The 19,188-nt window shown below is 47.0% G+C and overlaps 1 protein-coding gene across 5 annotated transcripts in view; it reads left to right on the top strand.

Moving 5' to 3' along the window:
* nr2c2 (nuclear receptor subfamily 2, group C, member 2) overlaps positions 1-19,188 on the top strand; it is a 618,321-nt gene that overhangs the window by 132,542 nt on the left and 466,591 nt on the right. For all 5 annotated transcript variants that reach the window (XM_072471978.1, XM_072471981.1, XM_072471979.1 and 2 more), the window contains one exon: positions 9,153-9,290. In XM_072471978.1, the coding sequence (XP_072328079.1) occupies positions 9,219-9,290 (72 nt within the window). In that variant the 5' untranslated portion in view covers positions 9,153-9,218. The remainder of the gene's footprint in view (positions 1-9,152; positions 9,291-19,188) is intronic.

The raw sequence follows: 19,188 nt of genomic DNA, 5'->3' as shown, positions 1-19,188 counted from the left end.
CTTATTTCCCTCGCCGCTGTCCTCTTACGAAGCTGGTGGGCCAACAGGCGACTCGCCATTTCCCCATATTCATATCTCATCCCCTGTGCCTTCCTCCACTGTGCCTCGGCCCTCCCTGTGGTCAGCAGGTCAAACTCCGTCTGGAGTCGTCGCCTCTCCCTATATAATCCTTCGTCCGGGGCCTCCGCATATTTTTTATCCACACTCAAAATCTCCCCCAGTAATCTTTCCCTCTCTTTGGTCTCTGTTTTCCCCTTGTGAGCCCTGATGGAGATCAACTCTCCCCTGACCACCGCCTTCAGCGCTTCCCATACTATCCCCACTCGGACCTCCCCATCATCATTGGCCTCCAGGTACCTTTCGATGCATCCCCGCACCCTTCCGCAGACTCCCTCATCCGCCAATAATCCCACATCCAGTCGCCAGAGTGGACGCTGTTCTCTCTCCTCTCCTAGTTCTAGATCCACCCAATGTGGGGCATGGTCTGAAACAGCTATGGCCGATGACTCCGTTCCTTCCACCCTCTAAATCAGTGACCTTCCCAAAACGAAGAAATCTATCCGGGAGTACACCTTACGGACATGGGAGAAAAAGGAGAACTCTTTGGCCAGCGGCCTAGCAAATCTCCACGGATCCACTCCCCCCATCTGGTCCATAAACCCCCTCAGCACCTTGGCCGCTGCCGGCCTTCTTCCGGTCCTGGATCTAGATCTATCTAACCCTGGGTCTAGCACGGTGTTGAAGACCCCCCCCCCCATTACCAGGTTTCCTACCTCCAGGTCCGGGATGCGTCCCAGCATCCGCTTCATAAATCCTGCATCATCCCAGTTCGGGGCATATACGTTGACCAGCCAGACCTCCATTCCCTGCAGTCTGCCACTCACCATCACATATCTGCCCCCGCTGTCCGCTACGATGTTCCTAGCCTTGAACGACACCTGTTTCCCCACCAATATGGCCACCCCTCTATTCTTTGCGTCCAGCCCTGAGTGGAACACCTGTCCCACCCATCCTTTCTTTAACCTAACCCGGTCCGCCACCTTCAGATGCGTCTCTTGAAGCATGGCCACGTCTGCCTTCAGTCCTTTTAAATGCGCGAACACTCGGGCCCTCTTAAACGGCCCATTTAGGCCTCTCACGTTCTACGTGATCAGCCGGACTGGGGGGCTGCCCGCCCCCCTCCCCTGCCGGCCAGCCATCACCCTCTCTGGGCCAGTCCCACGTCCCGGTTCCACGCACCCACCCGTCCCCCAGGCGGCACATTCCTGCCTCGACCACCTTTTCTCTTACCAGCTCCCTTTCGATCTCAGCAGCAGCAACCCAGTTGTGTCCTCTCTCTTCCCCCCCCCCCCCCCGCTAGATCCCCATCTAGCATGGTTACTCCCCCCCCTATTGCTTCCGAGAGTCAGCTGACTTCAACTGACCCCGGCTTCTCCCGCTCTCTCCTTGACCCCCCCCCCCCCCCCCCCCGGTGTGAGGAACTCCCATCCTCCTTGCGCCTATCTTCCCGCCATCATGTCTCTGGCGCGGGAAAAGAAAAAGAAAGCCCGCGCTTTCTAGAACCATCCCGCCCCCCCCATGGCGCAGCTCCCCCTACCGCCCCGTTCCCATTCCCCATCTCCCGTCTGTGTCTCTTTTTTTCCCCCCCCCACCACGCCCACATTTCTCAGTGTCCCCCCCCCCCCCTCCCCAATTTACACCTCCACATTTACATCAGCATTGTCGTTTCCTCTCCAACATCAGTCCCTCAGTTCTGGTCCAGTTTCTCTTTTTGAATGAAGGTCCATGATTCTTCCGACGTTTCAAAATAGTAATGTCTATCCTGATGCGTGACCCATAATCGCGCCGGCTGCAACATCCCGAACTTCACTTTCTTCTTATGCAGCACCTCCTTGGCTCGATTGAAACTCGCCCTCCTTCTCGCCACCTCCGCACTCCAATCCTGATACACTCGTATCACCGCATTCTCCCATCTGCTACTTCGTACCTTCTTGGCCCATCTCAGAACAACCTCTCTGTCATTGAAGCGGTGAAATCGCACGATCATCGCCCTAGGGCATTCTCCAGCCTTTGGTCTCCTCGCAGGGACCTGGTGGGCCCCTTCCACTTCCAAGGGGCCCGAGGGGGCCTCAGCTCCCATTAGCGAGCGTAGCATCGTGCTCGCAAAAGCCCCGCCGTCAGCTCCTTCCACTCCCTCGGGGAGACCCAGGATCCGGAGGTTCTTTCTCCTTGATCTATTTTCCAGGACTTCAATTCTTTCGATGCACTTCTTATGGAGCGCCTCGTGCATCTGCATTTTGACCGCTAGGCCCAGGATCTCGTCCTCATTGTCAGTTACCTTCTGCTCCACCACACGGAGCTCTATCTCCTGGGCCTTTTGTGTCTCTTTAAGCCCCTCGATTGCCTGTAGCATCGGGGCCAGCACCTCCTTTTTTAGCAGCTCCACACACCGTCTTAAAAATTCATCCTGGTCCGGTCCCCATGTCGCCTGGGCTCCCTCCGACGCCATCTTGTTCCTTTCTTTCCTCTGCCGCTGTCTTCGAGGATTCTCCGAGATCTGGCTGCCGCCGCCGATCTTTTTCTTTCCCGCTGGGGGGGACTCCCTGTTGCTTCACCCCACACCGGGTTTCGTCGAAAAATGTTTTCCCGCTGAGGCTCTTAAAAGAGCCCGAAGGTCCGTCTAAGCTGGAGCCGCCGAAACGTGCGGTTTAGCTGGTCATCGCCGCAACCGGAAGTCTCATGCTATGGTATTTCAAGTGCTCATCTAAATACTACTTAAAATTTGAGAGGGTTCCCGCCTTTACCACCCTTTCAGGCAGTGAGTTCCAGATTCCAACCAGCTGCTGGGTGAAAACATCTCGCATCTCCTCTAATCCTCCTGCTCAACACCATAAATCTATGTCCCTGGTTATTGACCCCTCCACTAAGGGAAAAAGTCCCTCATAATTTTATACAATATAGAATAAAGGATACAATTTTAAATGGGATGCTTCATCAGAGGGTCTGGGGGATATATGTGTACAAATCATTGAAGGTAGCAGGGCAGGTCAATAAAATAGGTAATATGGTCTTTATAGAGGCAAAGAGTATATAAAAAAAGGATATTACGCTGAATCTTTAGAAAACACTGGTAAAGCTGCAATTTGAGTATTGTGTCCTATTTCAGAGTATCACACTTTGAAAGGACGTGGAGGCTTCAGTCAGGGTGTAGTAAAGATTTATGTGAGTGCTTCCCATTGGTGAAAGATGTCAGTTACATGATAGCTTGGAGAAACTGGAGTTGCTGTCTTCAATGGAGCAAAGATTGAAAGGAGATTTATTGCAGGCTTTCAAAAACATGAGAGATATGGATATAGCAGATAGGAGAGAACCTGTTCCCATTGGCCAAAAAGTCAAGAACCAGAAGAAGGTGATTGACGAGGCAACATGAGGAAAAAGCTTTTTATGTCGTAAGTCGTTATGCAGTGCCTGAGAATATGGTGGAGGTAGATTCCATTGTGCTTTCAAAAATGGAATTTGTTCATCGCAGCATGGTAGCACAAGTGGATAGCATGGTGACTTCACAGCGCCAAGGTCCCAGGTTCGATTCCCTGCTGGGTCACTGTCTGTGCGGCGTCTGCACGTTCTCCCCGTGTCTGCATGGGTTTCCTCCCACAATCCAAAGATGTGCAGGTTAGGTGGATTGTGGAGGAACTGTTGTCAAGTGACACTTAAACCGGAAACACTTCTTCAGTGTTTCCCACCCTACCCCCTCCTCTAACCAAAAAAAACAACCTCTGTGAAGATCAAGAGGAAGGCTCGAGGTCAGTGGCTGGTAAGTAGTGTTTCTGTTTTCTTTTTCTTTTCATTGGTATATTGATATATATTTTTTTCTTCGTTGTTTGTTTATTTAATTTTGGGGGGGAAATTGTAATTGTTGAAGTTAACCGAAGGTTTAAGACATGGCAGGAGATCTCAGACCCGTGTCATGCTCCTCGTGTGCGATGTGGGAGCTAAGGGACACGTCCACTGTCCCTGGCTCCTTCACGTGCAAGAAGTGTGTCCAGTTGTAGCTCCTGTTAGACCGCTTGATGGCTCTGGAGCTGCGGATGGACTCACTTTGGAGCATCCACGATGCTGAGGACGTCGTGGACAGCACGTTTATCGAGTTGGTCACACCGCAGGTGAAAGGTACTGAGGAAGATGGAAAATGGGTGACCAAAAGACAGAGCAAGAGTAGGAAGGCAGTGCAGGTGTCCTCTGCGGTCATCTCCCTGCAAAACAGAGATACCGCTTTGGATACTGTTGAGGGAGATGGCTCACCAGGGGAAGGCAGCAGCAGCCAGGTTCATGGCACCATGGCTGGCTCTGCTGCGCAGCTGGGCAGGAAGAAGAATGGCAGGGCTATAGTGATAGGGGACTCAATTGTAAGGGGAATAGACAGGCGGTTCTGCAGACGCAATCGAGACTCCAGGATGGTATGTTGCCTCCCTGGTGCAAGGGTCAAGGATGTCTCGGAGCGGTTGCAGGACATTCTGGGGGGGGGAGGGTGAACAGCCAGCTGTCGTGGTGCACATAGGCACCAACGATATAGGTAAAAAACGGGACGAGGTCCTACAAGCTGAATTTAGGGAGTTAGGAGTTAAACTAAAAAGTAGGACCTCAAAGGTAGTAATCTCAGGATTGCTACCAGTGCCACAAGCTAGTCAGAGTAGGAATGTCAGGATAGATAGGATGAATGCGTGGCTCGAGAGATGGTGCAAGAGGGAGGGATTCAAATTCCTGGGACATTGGAACCGGTTCTGGGGGAGGTGGGACCAGTACAAACCGGACGGTCTGCACCTGTGCAGAACTGAAACCGATGTCCTAGGGGGGGTGTTTGCTAGAGCTGTTGGGGAGAGTTTAAACTAATGTGGCAGGGGGATGGGAACCGATGCAGGAAGTTGGAAGGTAGTAAAACAGGGACAGAAACAAAAGGCAGTAAGGGGGAAAGTGTAAGGCAGAGAAGCCATAGTCAAAAATCAAAAAGGACGACAGTGCAAGGTACAGTGACTGAGAGGAGCTCAGTGAATAGGACCAGGAATACTAAAAGGAATAAAACGGGAAGTGAAAACATTAATGGTAAGCGACGCAGCAGGTTGTTACATGAAGATATGGGTTCAACGACAAGGAAAATTAGGAGAAAGGTTAAGAGGAAATATAACTTAGGAGAGGTTACTGATCGAGGTGTTAAGATTCAGAACAGAGGTAAAAAAGCCAACATAAGTGTGCTTTACCTGAATGCTTGTAGTATTCGGAATAAGGTAAATGAGTTGATGGCGCAAATCATTGTGAATGACTATGATTTAGTGGCCATTACTGAAACATGGTTAAAGGATGGTCACGACTGGGAGTTAAATATCTGAGGGTATCAAACTATTCGGAAGGACAGAGTGGATGGTAAGGGAGGTGGTGTAGCTCTGTTATTTAAGGATGACATCTGGGCAACAGTAAGGGATGACATCGGTGCTATGGAGGATAAGGTTGAATCCATTTGGGTGGAAATCAGGAATAGTAAGGCGAAAAAGTCACTGATAGGAGTAGTCTATAGGCCACTAAATAGTAACATTATGGTGGGGCAGGCATTAAACTAAGAAATAACTGATGCATGTAGAAATGGTACAGCAGATATCATGGGGGATTTTAATCTACATGTCGATTGGTTTAACCAGGTCGGTCAAGGCAGCCTTGAGGAGGAGTTTATAGAATGTATCCGCGATAGTTTCCTAGAACAGTATGTAATGGAACCTACGAGGGAACAAGCGGTCCTAGATCTGGTCCTGTGTAATGAGACAGGATTGATTCAGGATCTCATAGTTAGGGATCCTCTCGGAAGGAGCGATCACAATATGGTGGAATTTAAAATACAGATGGAGGGTGAGAAGGTAAAATCAAGCACTAGTGTTTTGTGCTTAAACAAAGGTGATTACAATGGGATGAGAGAAGAACTAGCTAATTTTCCTTGTCGTTGAACCCATATCTTCATGTAACAACCTGCTGCGTCGCTTACCATTAATGTTTTCACTTCCCGTTTTATTCCTTTTAGTATTCCTGGGAGCAACTGTTTCACCTTGTTATGGTGAAACAGTTGAGGACCAGTGGAGAACCTTCCAAGTTATTTTTCACAGTGCTCAGCAAAGGTTTATACCAACAAAAAGGAAGGACGGTAAAAAGAGGGGAAATCGACCGTGGATATCTAAGGAAATAAGGGAGAGTATCAAATTGAAGGAAAAAACATACAAAGTAGCAAAGATCAGTGGGAGACTAGAGGACTGGGAAATCTTTAGGGGGCAACAGAAAGCTACTAAAAAAGCTATAAAGAAGAGTAAAATAGATTATGAGAGTAAACTTGCTCAGAATATAGAAACAGATAGTAAAAGTTTCTACAAATATATAAAACAGAAAAGAGTGGCTAAGGTAAATATTGGTCCTTTAGAGGACGAGAAGGGAGATTTAATAATGGGAGATGAGGAAATGGCTGAGGAACTGAACAGGTTTTTTGGGTCGGTCTTCACAGTGGAAGACACAAATAACATGCCAGTGACTGATGGAAATGAGGCAATGACAGGCGAGGACCTTGAGAGGATTGTTATCACCAAGGAGGTAGTGATGGGCAAGCTAATGGGGCTAAAGGTAGACAAGTCTCCTGACCCTGATGGAATGCATCCCAGAGTGCTAAAAGAGATGGCTAGAGAAATTGCAAATGCACTAGTGATAATTTACCAAAATTCACTAGACTCTGGGGTGGTCCCGACGGATTGGAAATTAGCAAACGTGACACCACTGTTTAAAAAAGGAGGTAGGCAGAAAGCGGGTAATTATAGGCCAGTGAGCTTAACTTCAGTAGTAGGGAAGATGCTGGAATCTATCATCAAGGAAGAAATAGCGAGGCATCTGGATGGAAATTGTCCCATTGGGCAGACGCAGCATGGGTTCATAAAGGGCAGGTCGTGCCTCACAAATTTAGTGGAATTATTTGAGGACATTAACAGTGCGGTAGATAACGGGGAGCCAATGGATGTGGTATATCTGGATTTCCAGAAAGCCTTTGACAAGGTGCGACACAAAAGGTTACTGCATAAGATAAAGATGCATGGCATTAAGGGGAAAGTAGTAGCATGGATTGAGGATTGGTTAATTAATAGAAAGCAAAGAGTGGGGATTAATGGGTGTTTCTCTGGTTGGCAATCAGTAGCTAGTGGTGTCCCTCAGGGATCAGTGTTGGGCCCACAACTGTTCACAATTTACATAGATGATTTGGAGTTGGGGACCAAGGGCAATGTGTCCAAGTTTGCAGACGACACTAAGATAAGTGGTAAAGCAAAAAGTGCAGAGGATACTGGAAGTCTGCAGAGGGATTTGGATAGGCTTAGTGAATGGGCTAGGGTCTGGCAGATGGAATACAATGTTGACAAATGTGAGATTATCCATTTTGGTAGGAATAACAGCAAAAGGGATTATTATTTAAATGATAAAATATTAAAACATGCTGCTGTGCAGAGAGACCTGGGTGTGCTAGTGCATGAGTCGCAAAAAGTTGGTTTACAGGTGCAGCAGGTGATTAAGAAGGCAAATGGAATTTTGTCCTTCATTGCTAGAGGGATGGAGTTTAAGACTAGGGAGGTTATGCTGCAATTGTATAAGGTGTTAGTGAGGCCACACCTGGAGTATTGTGTTCAGTTTTGGTCTCCTTACTTGAGAAAGGACGTACTGGCACTGAAGGGTGTGCAGAGGAGATTCACTAGATTAATCCCAGAGCTGAAGGGGCTGGATTACGAGGAGAGGTTGAGTAGACTGGGACTGTACTCGTTGGAATTTAGAAGGATGAGGGGGGATCTTATAGAAACATATAAGATTATGAAGGGAATAGATAGGATAGATGCGGGCAGGTTGTTTCCACTGGCGGGTGTAAGCAGAACTAGGGGGCACAGCCTCAAAATAAGGGGAAGTAGATTTAAGACTGAGTTTAGGAGGAACTTCTTCACCCAAAGGGTTGTGAATCTATGGAATTCCTTGCCCAGTGAAGCAGTAGAGGCTCCTTCATTAAATGTTTTTAAGATAGAGATAGATCGTTTTTTGAAGAATAAAGGGATTAAGGGTTCTGGTGTTCGGGCCGGAAAGTGGAGCTGAGTCCACAAAAGATCAGCCATGATCTCATTGAATGGTGGAGCAGGCTCGAGGGGCCAGATGGCCTACTCCTGCTCCTAGTTCTTATGTTCTTATGATAAATTGCCCTTAGTGACCAAAAGGGTTGTGGGGATACCCACTATTGGGTTACGGGGATAGGTTGGAAGAGGGGGCTTAAGTGAGTCGGTGCAGACTCACAAATGGCCTCCTTCTTCACTGTATGTTCTATGTTCTATTATATGTATGAAGAAGAAAATTTGTAGGGCTGCGAGAGAAAGGCGGGCGAAGTGGGCCGAGCTGAGTTGCTATTGCAGAGTACCGACACAGACATGCCTGGCCGAATGTCTCCTATCTGTGTTTGCTGCTATTTGTATTGGGGTTCTACCATCTGTGTTTTCTTAAACTTTTTGTTGCTGCATTATAAACTGTGTCAGTCAGATGAGTGTATGTTGAGATATTGTGACTATTTATGCAGGAATGTGAATTGGTGCAATTTTTCCAAAATATGCTGAATTTTATCTTTGGATGGAATCAGTTATGACTACTGTTGTTTATTTTGGAATGTGTATGTTGTGCATGCCTGTGTATGCTGGCCTTGCTGTTGTAATGCCACCAATGACGTGGGCTGGAGTTCTACTGGTGTATTGTTACCAATGCCTGGTGGAATTTATGTTCGGATGGTAGTCTGGGTGTTGGCTGCAGGTTCTGTTTGGGATAAAGTAGCATGTGAATATGTTCCTGAGCTAGTAACAAAGGCTTGGACTAATGACCCGGATACACAAGTTCAAATCCCACCATGGCAGCTGGACAATTTAATTCATGAATAAATGAGGCTTGATTGAACTCCGTATACCAGGTTACCATAAGGCAACCAGACTGCTGTACATGCCTGCCTACTGCATTAATGTCCTTTCGGGAAGGAAATCTGTCTGGGATCTGGGACTCCTCGTTCACATTTATCTCATAAATATTCTTTAATGAGTTTATTTTGAATTATTGTATTATAGACCACAGAAGTTCATGCTCAAGTCACTAGTATTGTGGTTCAGGCCACACTGCCAGGATCACCGGTGATGACCAGTCCTCCTCAGAAAATCCAGATAATCTCCACAGAATCTCCGGTATCCTCCCCTCAAAGAATCCAGGTATGTGGCAGCATAATCCATGGTATTCAGATGAATGCCATAATGTGTGAACAATAATCGCTCTATTTCTGGGTAATTAAATTAACAGTGTTGATGTTTGAAGAGGGCTCCTTGGGAAATGTGTTTAAAAATTAAACTGAAATGTGAACAATTTTGGGTGATCTGCTGCCTGGTCTGGGTGATCTGGCATCCGGTCCACGTGCTCTGCCGCTCGGTCCGTCACTCTGGGTGATGGGCGCCCAGTCCACGTGATCCGCCACGATCGTGCGGCTGATCACACTGATGGGGCGGCTGATCACAGGGAGCGCATTGACCATCCCATCTCCTCAACCGGCTGCTTCATAATTCTAATTGGGGGCCTCAATTATTTGAGTGCAGGCTCGGATAGTAGTAGTGTAAAGGGCTGCAAGGGACAAGAGTTACTAGAGTGTGTTCAGGAACATTTCTTTAACAGCTGTATGTTTCCAATCCAACAATTAAGGAGACACTGCTGGGCCTGGTTCTTGGGAATGAGCTATGCCAAGTGGATCAAGTGCCAGTATTAAAACATTTAGGAGACAGCGATCATTGGATCATGAGACTTTGGTTGGAACAAAGAGCAGTCCAGAAGCCCCAGACTGGGGTAAAAATTGTACTGACCCTGATAATTTGGAATCAAAGATTATCATGCAAAACTGTGATTGAAGAATTTCCCTTTCAATAAGAGATAGTTCAAGTACAGTCAAGGTTTATTTTCATGAAGAAGAATGGTCGGGCAAACAAGTCTAGAGCCCCTTGAATGATGAAAGAGATAGAGATTAAGATGAAGCAGAAAAAGTGTGCTTTTGATAGATGCCAAGTGGGTAATATGTCTGAGAACCAGGCTGAACATGGGAGGATCAGAGAAATTATAAAACAAATAAGATTTTGAGTGCGATAGTGAGAGTTTGGTGACCGAGGGAGTTAGGTGAGGAGGGAGTAAGGTGCTCCTTTCATTTTGTTTCCGACATTTCCGCAAAGAGTGCGAAGAGAGCCAGGAGTTTACAGGACGTGTAGCTGACTGGGAGCAGAGTCGGAGGGCGGAGATCTAGTTAGTCCACACAGCAGCTATATTCTGTAAGGTAAGAGGGGATGGAGGCTAGGCCAGTTACATGCTCCTCCTGTAGGATGTGGGTGGTGAGGGATACCACCGGTGTCCCCACTGACTATACCTGCGGGAAGTGCACCCAACTTCAGCTCCTCAAAGACCGTGTTAGGGAACTGGAGCTGAAGCTGGATGAACTTCGGATCATCCGGGAGGCAGAGGGGGTGATTGAGAAGAGTTACAGGGAGGTAACCACACCCAAGGTACTGGACAAGAATAGCTGGGTTACAGTCAGGGGGAAAAAAACAAACAGGCAGACAGTGCAGGGATCCCTCGTGGCCGTTCCCCTTCAAAACAAGTATACCGTTTTGGATGCTGTTGGGGGGGATGACCTACCGGGGGAAGGCCCTAGCGGTCAGGTCTCTGGCACGGAGTCTGGCTCTGGGGCTCAGAAGGGAAGGGGGGAGAATAGAAAAGCAATAGTTGTAGGAGATTCAATGGTTAGGGGAATAGATAGGAGATTCTGTGGTCGCGAGCGAGACTCCCGGAAGGTATGTTGCCTCCCGGGTGCCAGGGCCAGGGATGTCTCGGATCGTGTCTTCAGGATCCTTAAGGGGGAGGGTGAGCAGCCAGAAGTCGTGGTGCACATTGGTACCAACGACATAGGTAGGAAAAGTGGTGTGGAGGTAATAAACAAGTTTAGGGAGTTAGGCTGGAAGTTGAAAGCCAGGACAGACAGAGTTGTCATCTCTGGTTTGTTGCCGGTGCCACGTGATAGCGAGGCTAGGAATAGGGAGAGAGTGCAGTTGAACACGTGGCTGCAGGAATGGTGTAGGAGGGAGGGCTTCAGGTATTTGGATAATTGGAGCGCATTCTGGGGAAGGTGGGACCTGTACAAGCAGGACGGGTTGCATCTGAACCAGAGGGGCACCAATATCCTGGGAGGGAGGTTTGCTAGTACTCTTCGGGAGGGTTTAAACTAATTTGGCAGGGGAATGGGAACCGGATTTGTAGTCCAGCAACTAAGGTAGCCGATATTCAGGACGCCAAAGCGTGTAATGAGGCAGTGGGGAAGGGAACACTGACAAAGGAGAGTATTTGCAGGCACGGAGATGGGTTGAAGTGTGTATACTTCAACGCAAGAAGCATCAGGAATAAGGTGGGTGAACTTAAGGCATGGATCGGTACTTGGGACTACGATGTGGTGGCCATCACGGAAACATGGATAGAAGAGGGGCAGAAATGGTTGTTGGAGGTCCCTGGTTACAGATGTTTCAATAAGATTAGGGAGGGTGGTAAAAGAGGTGGGGGGTGGCATTATTAATTAGAGATAGTATAACAGCTGCAGAAAGGCAGTTCGAGGAGTATCACCCTATTGAGGTAGTATGGGTTGAAGTCAGAAATAGGAAAGGCGCAGTCACCTTGTTAGGAGTTTTCTATAGGCCCCCCAATAGTAGCAGAGATGTGGAGGAACAGATTGGGAAACAGATTTTGGAAAGGTGCAGAAGTCACAGGGTAGTAGTCATGGGTGACTTTAACTTCCCAAATATTGAGTGGAAACTCTTTAGATCAAATAGTTTGGATGGGGTGGTGTTTGTGCAGTGTGTCCAGGAAGCTTTTCTAACACAGTATGTAGATTGTCCGACCAGAGGAGGGGCAATATTGGATTTAGTACTTGGTAATGAACCAGGGCAAGTGATAGATTTGTTAGTGGGGGAGCATTTTGGAGATAGTGACCACAATTCTGTGACTTTCACTTTAGTAATGGAGAGGGATAGGTACGTGCAACAGGGCAAGGTTTACAATTGGGGGAAGGGTAAATACGATGTTGTCAGACAAGAATTGAAGTGCATAAGTTGGGAACATAGGCTGGCAGGGAAGGACACAAATGAAATGTGGAACTTGTTCAAGGAACAGGTGTTACGTGTCCTTGATATGTATGTCCCTGTCAGGCAGGGAAGAGATGGTCGAGTGAGGGAACCATGGTTGACAAGAGAGGTTGAATGTCTTGTTAAGAGGAAAAAGGTGACTTATGTAAGGCTGAGGAAACAAGGTTCAGACAGGGCATTGGAGGGATACAAGATAGCCAGGAGGGAACTGAAGAAAGGGATTAGGAGAGCTAAGAGAGGGCATGAACAATCTTTGGCGGGTAGGATCAAGGAAAACCCCAAGGCCTTTTACACATATGTGAGAAATATGAGAATGACTAGAGCGAGGGTAGGTCCAATCAAGGACAGTAGCGGGAGATTGTGTATTGAGTCTGAAGAGATAGGAGAGGTCTTGAATGAGTACTTTTCTTCTGTATTTACAAATGAGAGGGGCGATATTGTTGGAGAGGACAGTGTGAAACAGATTGGTAAGCTCGAGGAAATACTTGTTAGGAAGGAAGATGTGTTGGGCATTTTGAAAAACTTGAGGATAGACAAGTCCCCCGGGCCTGACGGGATATATCCAAGGATTCTATGGGAAGCAAGAGATGAAATTGCAGAGCCGTTGGCAATTATCTTTTCATCCTCACTGTCAACAGGGGTGGTACCAGGGGATTGGAGAGTGGCGAATGTCGTGCCCCTGTTCAAAAAAGGAACTAGGGATAACCCTGGGAATTACAGGCCAGTTAGTCTTACTTCGGTGGTAGGCAAAGTAATGGAAAGGGTACTGAAGGATAGGATTTCTGAGCATCTGGAAAGACACTGCTTGATTAGGGATAGTCAGCACGGATTTGTGAGGGGTAGGTCTTGCCTAACAAATCTTATTGAATTCTTTGAGGAGGTGACCAAGCATGTGGATGAAGGTAAAGCAGTGGATGTAGTGTACATGGATTTTAGTAAGGCATTTGATAAAGTTCCCCATGGTAGGCTTATGCAGAAAGTAAGGAGGCATGGGATAGTGGGAAATTTGGCCAGTTGGATAACAAACTGGCTAACCGATAGAAGTCAGAGAGTGGTGGTGGATGGCAAATATTCAGCCTGGATCCCAGTTACCAGTGGCGTACCGCAGGGATCAGTTCTGGGTCCTCTGCTGTTTGTGATTTTCATTAATGACTTGGATGAGGGAGTTGAAGGGTGGGTCAGTAAATTTGCAGACGATACAAAGATTGGTGGAGTTGTGGATAGTAAGGAGGGCTGTTGTCGGCTGCAAAGAGACATAGATAGGATGCAGAGCTGGGCTGAGAAGTGGCAGATGGAGTTTAACCCTGAAAAGTGTGAGGTTGTCCATTTTGGAAGGACAAATATGAATGCGGAATACAGGGTTAACGGTAGAGTTCTTGGCAATGTGGAGGAGCAGAGAGATCTTGGGGTCTATGTTCATACATCTTTGAAAGTTGCCACTCAAGTGGATAGAGCTGTGAAGAAGGCCTATGGTGTGCTCGCGTTCATTAACAGAGGGATTGAATTTAAGAGCCGTGAGGTGATGATGCAGCTGTACAAAACTTTGGTAAGGCCACATTTGGAGTACTGTGTACAGTTCTGGTCGCCTCATTTTAGGAAGGATGTGGAAGCTCTGGAAAAGGTGCAAAGAAGATTTACCAGGATGTTGCCTGGAATGGAGAGTAGGTCTTACGAGGAAAGGTTGAGGGTGCTAGGCCTTTTCTCATTAGAGCGGAGAAGGATGAGGGGCGACTTGATAGAGGTTTATAAGATGATCAGGGGAATAGATAGAGTAGACAGTCAGAGACTTTTTCCCCGGGTGGAACACACCATTACAAGGGGACATAAATTTAAGGTGAAAGGTGGAAGATATAGGAGGGATATCAGAGGTAGGTTCTTTACCCAGAGAGTAGTGGGGGCATGGAATGCACTGCCTGTGGAAGTAGTTGAGTCGGAAACATTAGGGACCTTCAAGCAGCTATTGGATAGGTACATGGATGACGGTAAAATGATATAGTGTAGATTAATTTGTTCTTAAGGGCAGCACGGTAGCATTGTGCATAGCACAATTGCTTCACAGCTCCATGGTCCCAGGTTCGATTCCGGATTGGGTCATTGTCTGTGCGGAGTCTGCACGTCCTCCCCGTGTCTGCGTGGGTTTCCTCCGGGTGCTCCGGTTTCCTCCCACAGTCCAAAGATGTGCGGGTTAGGTGAATTGGCCAATGATAAATTGCCCTTAATGTCCAAATTGCCCTTGGTGTTGGGTGGAGGTGTTGAGTTTGGGTAGGGTGCTCTTTCCAAGAGCCTGTGCAGACTCAAAGGGCCGAATGGCCTCCTTCTGCACTGTAAATTCAATGATAATCTATGATTAATCTAGGACAAAGGTTCGGCACAACATCGTGGGCCGAAGGGCCTGTTCTGTGCTGTATTTTCCATGTTCTATGTTCTATAAGCAAAGATGGAGTATGAGAAGACTGGCAGCTAACACAAAAGGGAATTTAAAAGTCTTCTATAGGCATACAGGTATTTAAAGGGTGGCAAGACAAGAGTGAGGCTGATTAGGGACCAAAAAGGGGATTTACGTTTGGAGTCATGGTTGAGGTATTAAATTAATGTTTTGCATCTGCGTTCATTAAGGATAAAAATGTTGCCCAGGTGAAAGAGGAAATAATTCAGAAACTTGATGGGTTTAAAATTGCTAAGGATATGATATTGGATAGACTGTCAAGTTGATCAGGCACCAGAACTGGCTGCGATGTATCCAAGGATACTGAGTGAAGTGAGAGTGAAAATTGTGGAAGCACTGACCATAATTTTCCAATCTTCCTTAGTGGTGCAAGAGGACTGGAGAATTACAAATGTTATATCGCTTGTTCAGTAAAGCTCGTTTGGATAAGTCACCAACCATAGCCCTCTAACTCAATGGTGGGAAATGATAATTCAGGAGAAATTAATAGTCATTTGCCTTTAAGGAAAGCCAGTATGGGTTTGTAAAGGGTAAATTGTGCTTAATTAACTCGCTTGGGTTTTTTTATGAGGTAGCAGAGAAAGCTGATGGAGTTCACGTTGTCACATTGGACTTTCGATAAAGTGAAACAACAGACTTGTGAGCAAAGTTGGAGCTCATGAAATAAAAGGGACAGTAGCAACATGAATATGAAATTGACTGATTGACAGCAAACAGAGAGCAGTGGTGAACGGTTGTTTCTTGGACTGGAGGAAGGTGTACAGTGGAGGTCTCGAGGGGTCAGTGTTAGGGCTCCCATGATTTTCCTGACTGTAATGACCTAGACATTGTATAGAGCAGCATTTCAAAATTTGCGGATGATGCAAAACTTGCAAGCATTGTAAACTGTGAGGAGGGTGATGTAGAACTTAAAAACGACAGAGAGGTTGGTGGAATGAGTGGACAAGTGGCACATAAAATATAATGCAGAGCAGTGTGAAGTGATTCATTTTGGTAGGATGAACACAGAAAAACGATATAAAATAAGGGGTGCAATTCTAAAGGCTGTGCAGGAGCAGAGAGACCTGGGCATTGTGATGAATGTAAGAAATTGGGATATCTATTGAATTATATGTATCTGCTACAATAATATTCTTATTAAATCCTGGTATGAAAGGCAGCCAGACTTTGTAGCTGCACAAAGGTGCAATACGATGTTGTAAAAGTGAGATCATCCTTATTCGTAACCTGTAAATGTTTACCAAGAGAGGTCTAATTGATTTTTGTTATGATTCCTGGGGAGTAGATAGGTAAATACATTGGACTTGAGTTAAAGTCCGCTGAATGACGCAATTAGTGGGGTGCTAGTGCTTGCAGCGCTGAGAAAGACTCTGTTGCTCAATGGCACATTTGGCTGAGGCGAGGAACTCCCTGTTGAGGCCGCAAAGCCATTTCCTGCAGTGACGAGCTCAGCTTTCGGATTGGACTCAGTCACTTTTAAAGGAAACCCTAATCTTTCGGCCACCCTTAGTGCCCCTACCCTGGCCTTAGGATTCACCCACCAACGTACTTCTTCTGGGGCCCTCGGGGAGGGGCTCCCCTCACTCCACCTTTTAGGGGCAAGTCCCTCATGGCCTGACCCCTGGCACGGACAACCTGGCACCTGTGTACCATGGTACTGCCAGCTTGGCAGTGCCCGGGAGGCACTGCCAAGGTGCCAGGCTGGCAGTGCCCAGTGCGAAGGAGCACTTTGCCCTGTCCCTGACCACCTAGGGATTGGCAATAGCCTGGGAGACACCCGCAGGTGCCTTTACGATTGGTCCACGTTTGTGTGGGCCAGTACTAAACGGCGCCCTGGCGAGGTCTCCAAGGTGTGGCCGGTGAGTCCTGGGCCCCAGGTGAATCCACAAACGCATGTTTAAATGAGCCATGGTAACGTTAAGGTAGTTTAATAATGTGTTAATAATAAAGTTTGTTTTAATACATCATATCCCTATTTTGCGTGGAATTACTCCTGGAGCAAAGTATCCTTTTCTCAACCTTTTACAAATTTAAAAGAAGTGACTGAGTATCAGTCCGGTATCATTGCAAATGCCGGGGTCTGGTCTGGGATTGTAAAAGTATGTATGAGCATCAATCATTAAAAGTGAAAGATAGGTTAAGAGAGTTGCTTATGAAACTTACGGAATTGTGGCTGTTATCAGGGGGGGGCACAGAGTACAAAAGTAATTAAGTTAGGTTAAAGGTGTATAAAATGCTGATTCAGCCCCAATTGGAGTATTCTGTCCCATTATAGCTGGGGGAAGGGCAATTATGATGCCATTAGACGTGACTTGGGGGGGGATAAGGTGGAGAAGTAGGCTGCAAGTGTTGGGCACACTGGATAAGTGGGGCTTGTTCAAGGATCAGCTACTGCGTGTTCTTGATAAGTATGTACCGGTCAGGCAGGGAGGAAGGCGTCGAGCGAGGGAACCGTGGTTTGCCAAGGAAGTGGAATCTCTTGTTAAGAGGAAGAAGGAGGCCTATGTGAAGATGAGGTGCGAAGTTTCGGTTGGGGCAATGGATAGTTACAAGGTAGCGAGGAGGGATCTAAAGAGAGAGCTAAGACGAGCAAGGAGGGGACATGAGAAGTATTTGGCAGGAAGGATCAAGGAAAACCCAAAAGCTTTCTATAGGTATGTCAGGAATAAGCGAATGACTAGGGAAAGAGTAGGACCAGTCAAGGACAGGGATGGGAAATTGTGTGTGGAGTCTGAAGAGATGGGCGAGATACTAAATGAATATTTTTCGTCAGTATTCACTCAGGAAAAAGATAATGTTGTGGAAGAGAATGCTGAGCCCCAGGCTAATAGAATAGATGGCATTGAGGTACGTAGGGAAGAGGTGTTGGCAATTCTGGACAGGCTGAAAATAGATAAGTCCCCGGGACCTGATGGGATTTATCCTAGGATTCTCTGGGAGGCCAGGGAAGAGATTGCTGAACCTTTGGCTTTGATTTTTATGTCATCATTGGCTACAGGAATAGTGCCAGAGGACTGGAGGACAGCAAATGTGGTCCCTTTGTTCAAAAAGGGGAGCAGAGACAACCCGGCAACTATAGACCGGTGAGCCTCACGTCTGTAGTGGGTAAAGTCTTGGAGGGGATTATAAGAGACAAGATTTATAATCATCTAGATAGGAATAATATGATCAGGGATAGTCAGCATGGCTTTGTGAAGGGTAGGTCATGCCTCACAAACCTTATTGAGTTCTTTGAGAAGGTGACTGAACAGGTAGATGAGGGTAGAGCAGTTGATGTGTATATGGATTTCAGCAAAGCGTTTGATAAGGTTCCCCACGGTAGGCTATTGCAGAAAATACGGAGGCTGGGGATTGAGGGTGATTTAGAGATGTGGATCAGAAATTGGCTAGCTGAAAGAAGACAGAGGGTGGTGGTTGATGGGAAATGTTCAGAATGGAGTACAGTCACAAGTGGAGTACCACAAGGATCTGTTCTGGGGCCTTTGCTGTTTGTCATTTTTATCAATGACCTAGAGGAAGGCGCAGAAGGGTGGGTGAGTAAATTTGCAGACAATACTAAAGTCGGTGGTGTTGTCGATAGTTTGGAAGGATGTAGCAGGTTACAGAGGGATATAGATAAGCTGCAGAGCTGGACTGAGAGGTGGCAAATGGAGTTTAATGTAGAGAAGTGTGAGGTGATTCACTTTGGAAGGAATAACAGGAATGCGGAATATTTGGCTCATGGTAAAGTTCTTGAAAGTGTGGATGAGCAGAGGGATCTAGGTGTCCATGTACATAGATCCCTGAAAGTTGCCACCCAGGTTGATAGGGTTGTGAAGAAGGCCTATGGAGTGTTGGCCTTTATTGGTAGAGGGATTGAGTTCCGGAGTCGGGAGGTCATGTTGCAGCTGTACAGAACTCTGGTACGGCCGCATTTGGAGTATTGCGTACAGTTCTGGTCACCGCATTATAGGAAGGACGTGGAGGCTTTGGAGCGGGTGCAGAGGAGATTTACCAGGATGTTGCCTGGTATGGAGGGAAAATCTTATGAGGAAAGGCTGATGGACTTGAGGTTGTTTTCGTTGGAGAGAAGAAGGTTAAGAGGAGACTTAATAGAGGCATACAAAATGATCAGGGGGTTGGATAGGGTGGACAGTGAGAGCCTTCTCCCGCGGATGGAAATGGCTGGCACGAGGGGACATAACTTTAAACTGAGGGGTAATAGATATAGGACAGAGGTCAGAGGTAGGTTCTTTACGCAAAGAGTAGTGAGACCGTGGAATGCCCTACCTGCTACAGTAGTGAACTCGCCAACATTGAGGGCATTTAAAAGTTTATTGGATAAACATATGGATGATAATGGCATAGTGTAGGTTAGATGGCTTTTGTTTCGGTGCAACATCGTGGGCCGAAGGGCCTGTACTGCGCTGTATTGTTCTATGTTCTATGTTCTGGGTGTCAGAGGATGTGACTTTAGGGAGGGTGTGAAGATATTTCAGAGTACAGAAAAAAATCACAGGC

Source organism: Scyliorhinus torazame, chromosome 13, assembly GCF_047496885.1.
Source record: "Scyliorhinus torazame isolate Kashiwa2021f chromosome 13, sScyTor2.1, whole genome shotgun sequence".
NCBI classification, from domain to species: Eukaryota; Metazoa; Chordata; class Chondrichthyes; order Carcharhiniformes; family Scyliorhinidae; genus Scyliorhinus; species Scyliorhinus torazame.
The sequence above is the reverse complement of the archived record's forward strand: the minus strand, read 5'-3'. Positions and strand labels throughout refer to the sequence as shown.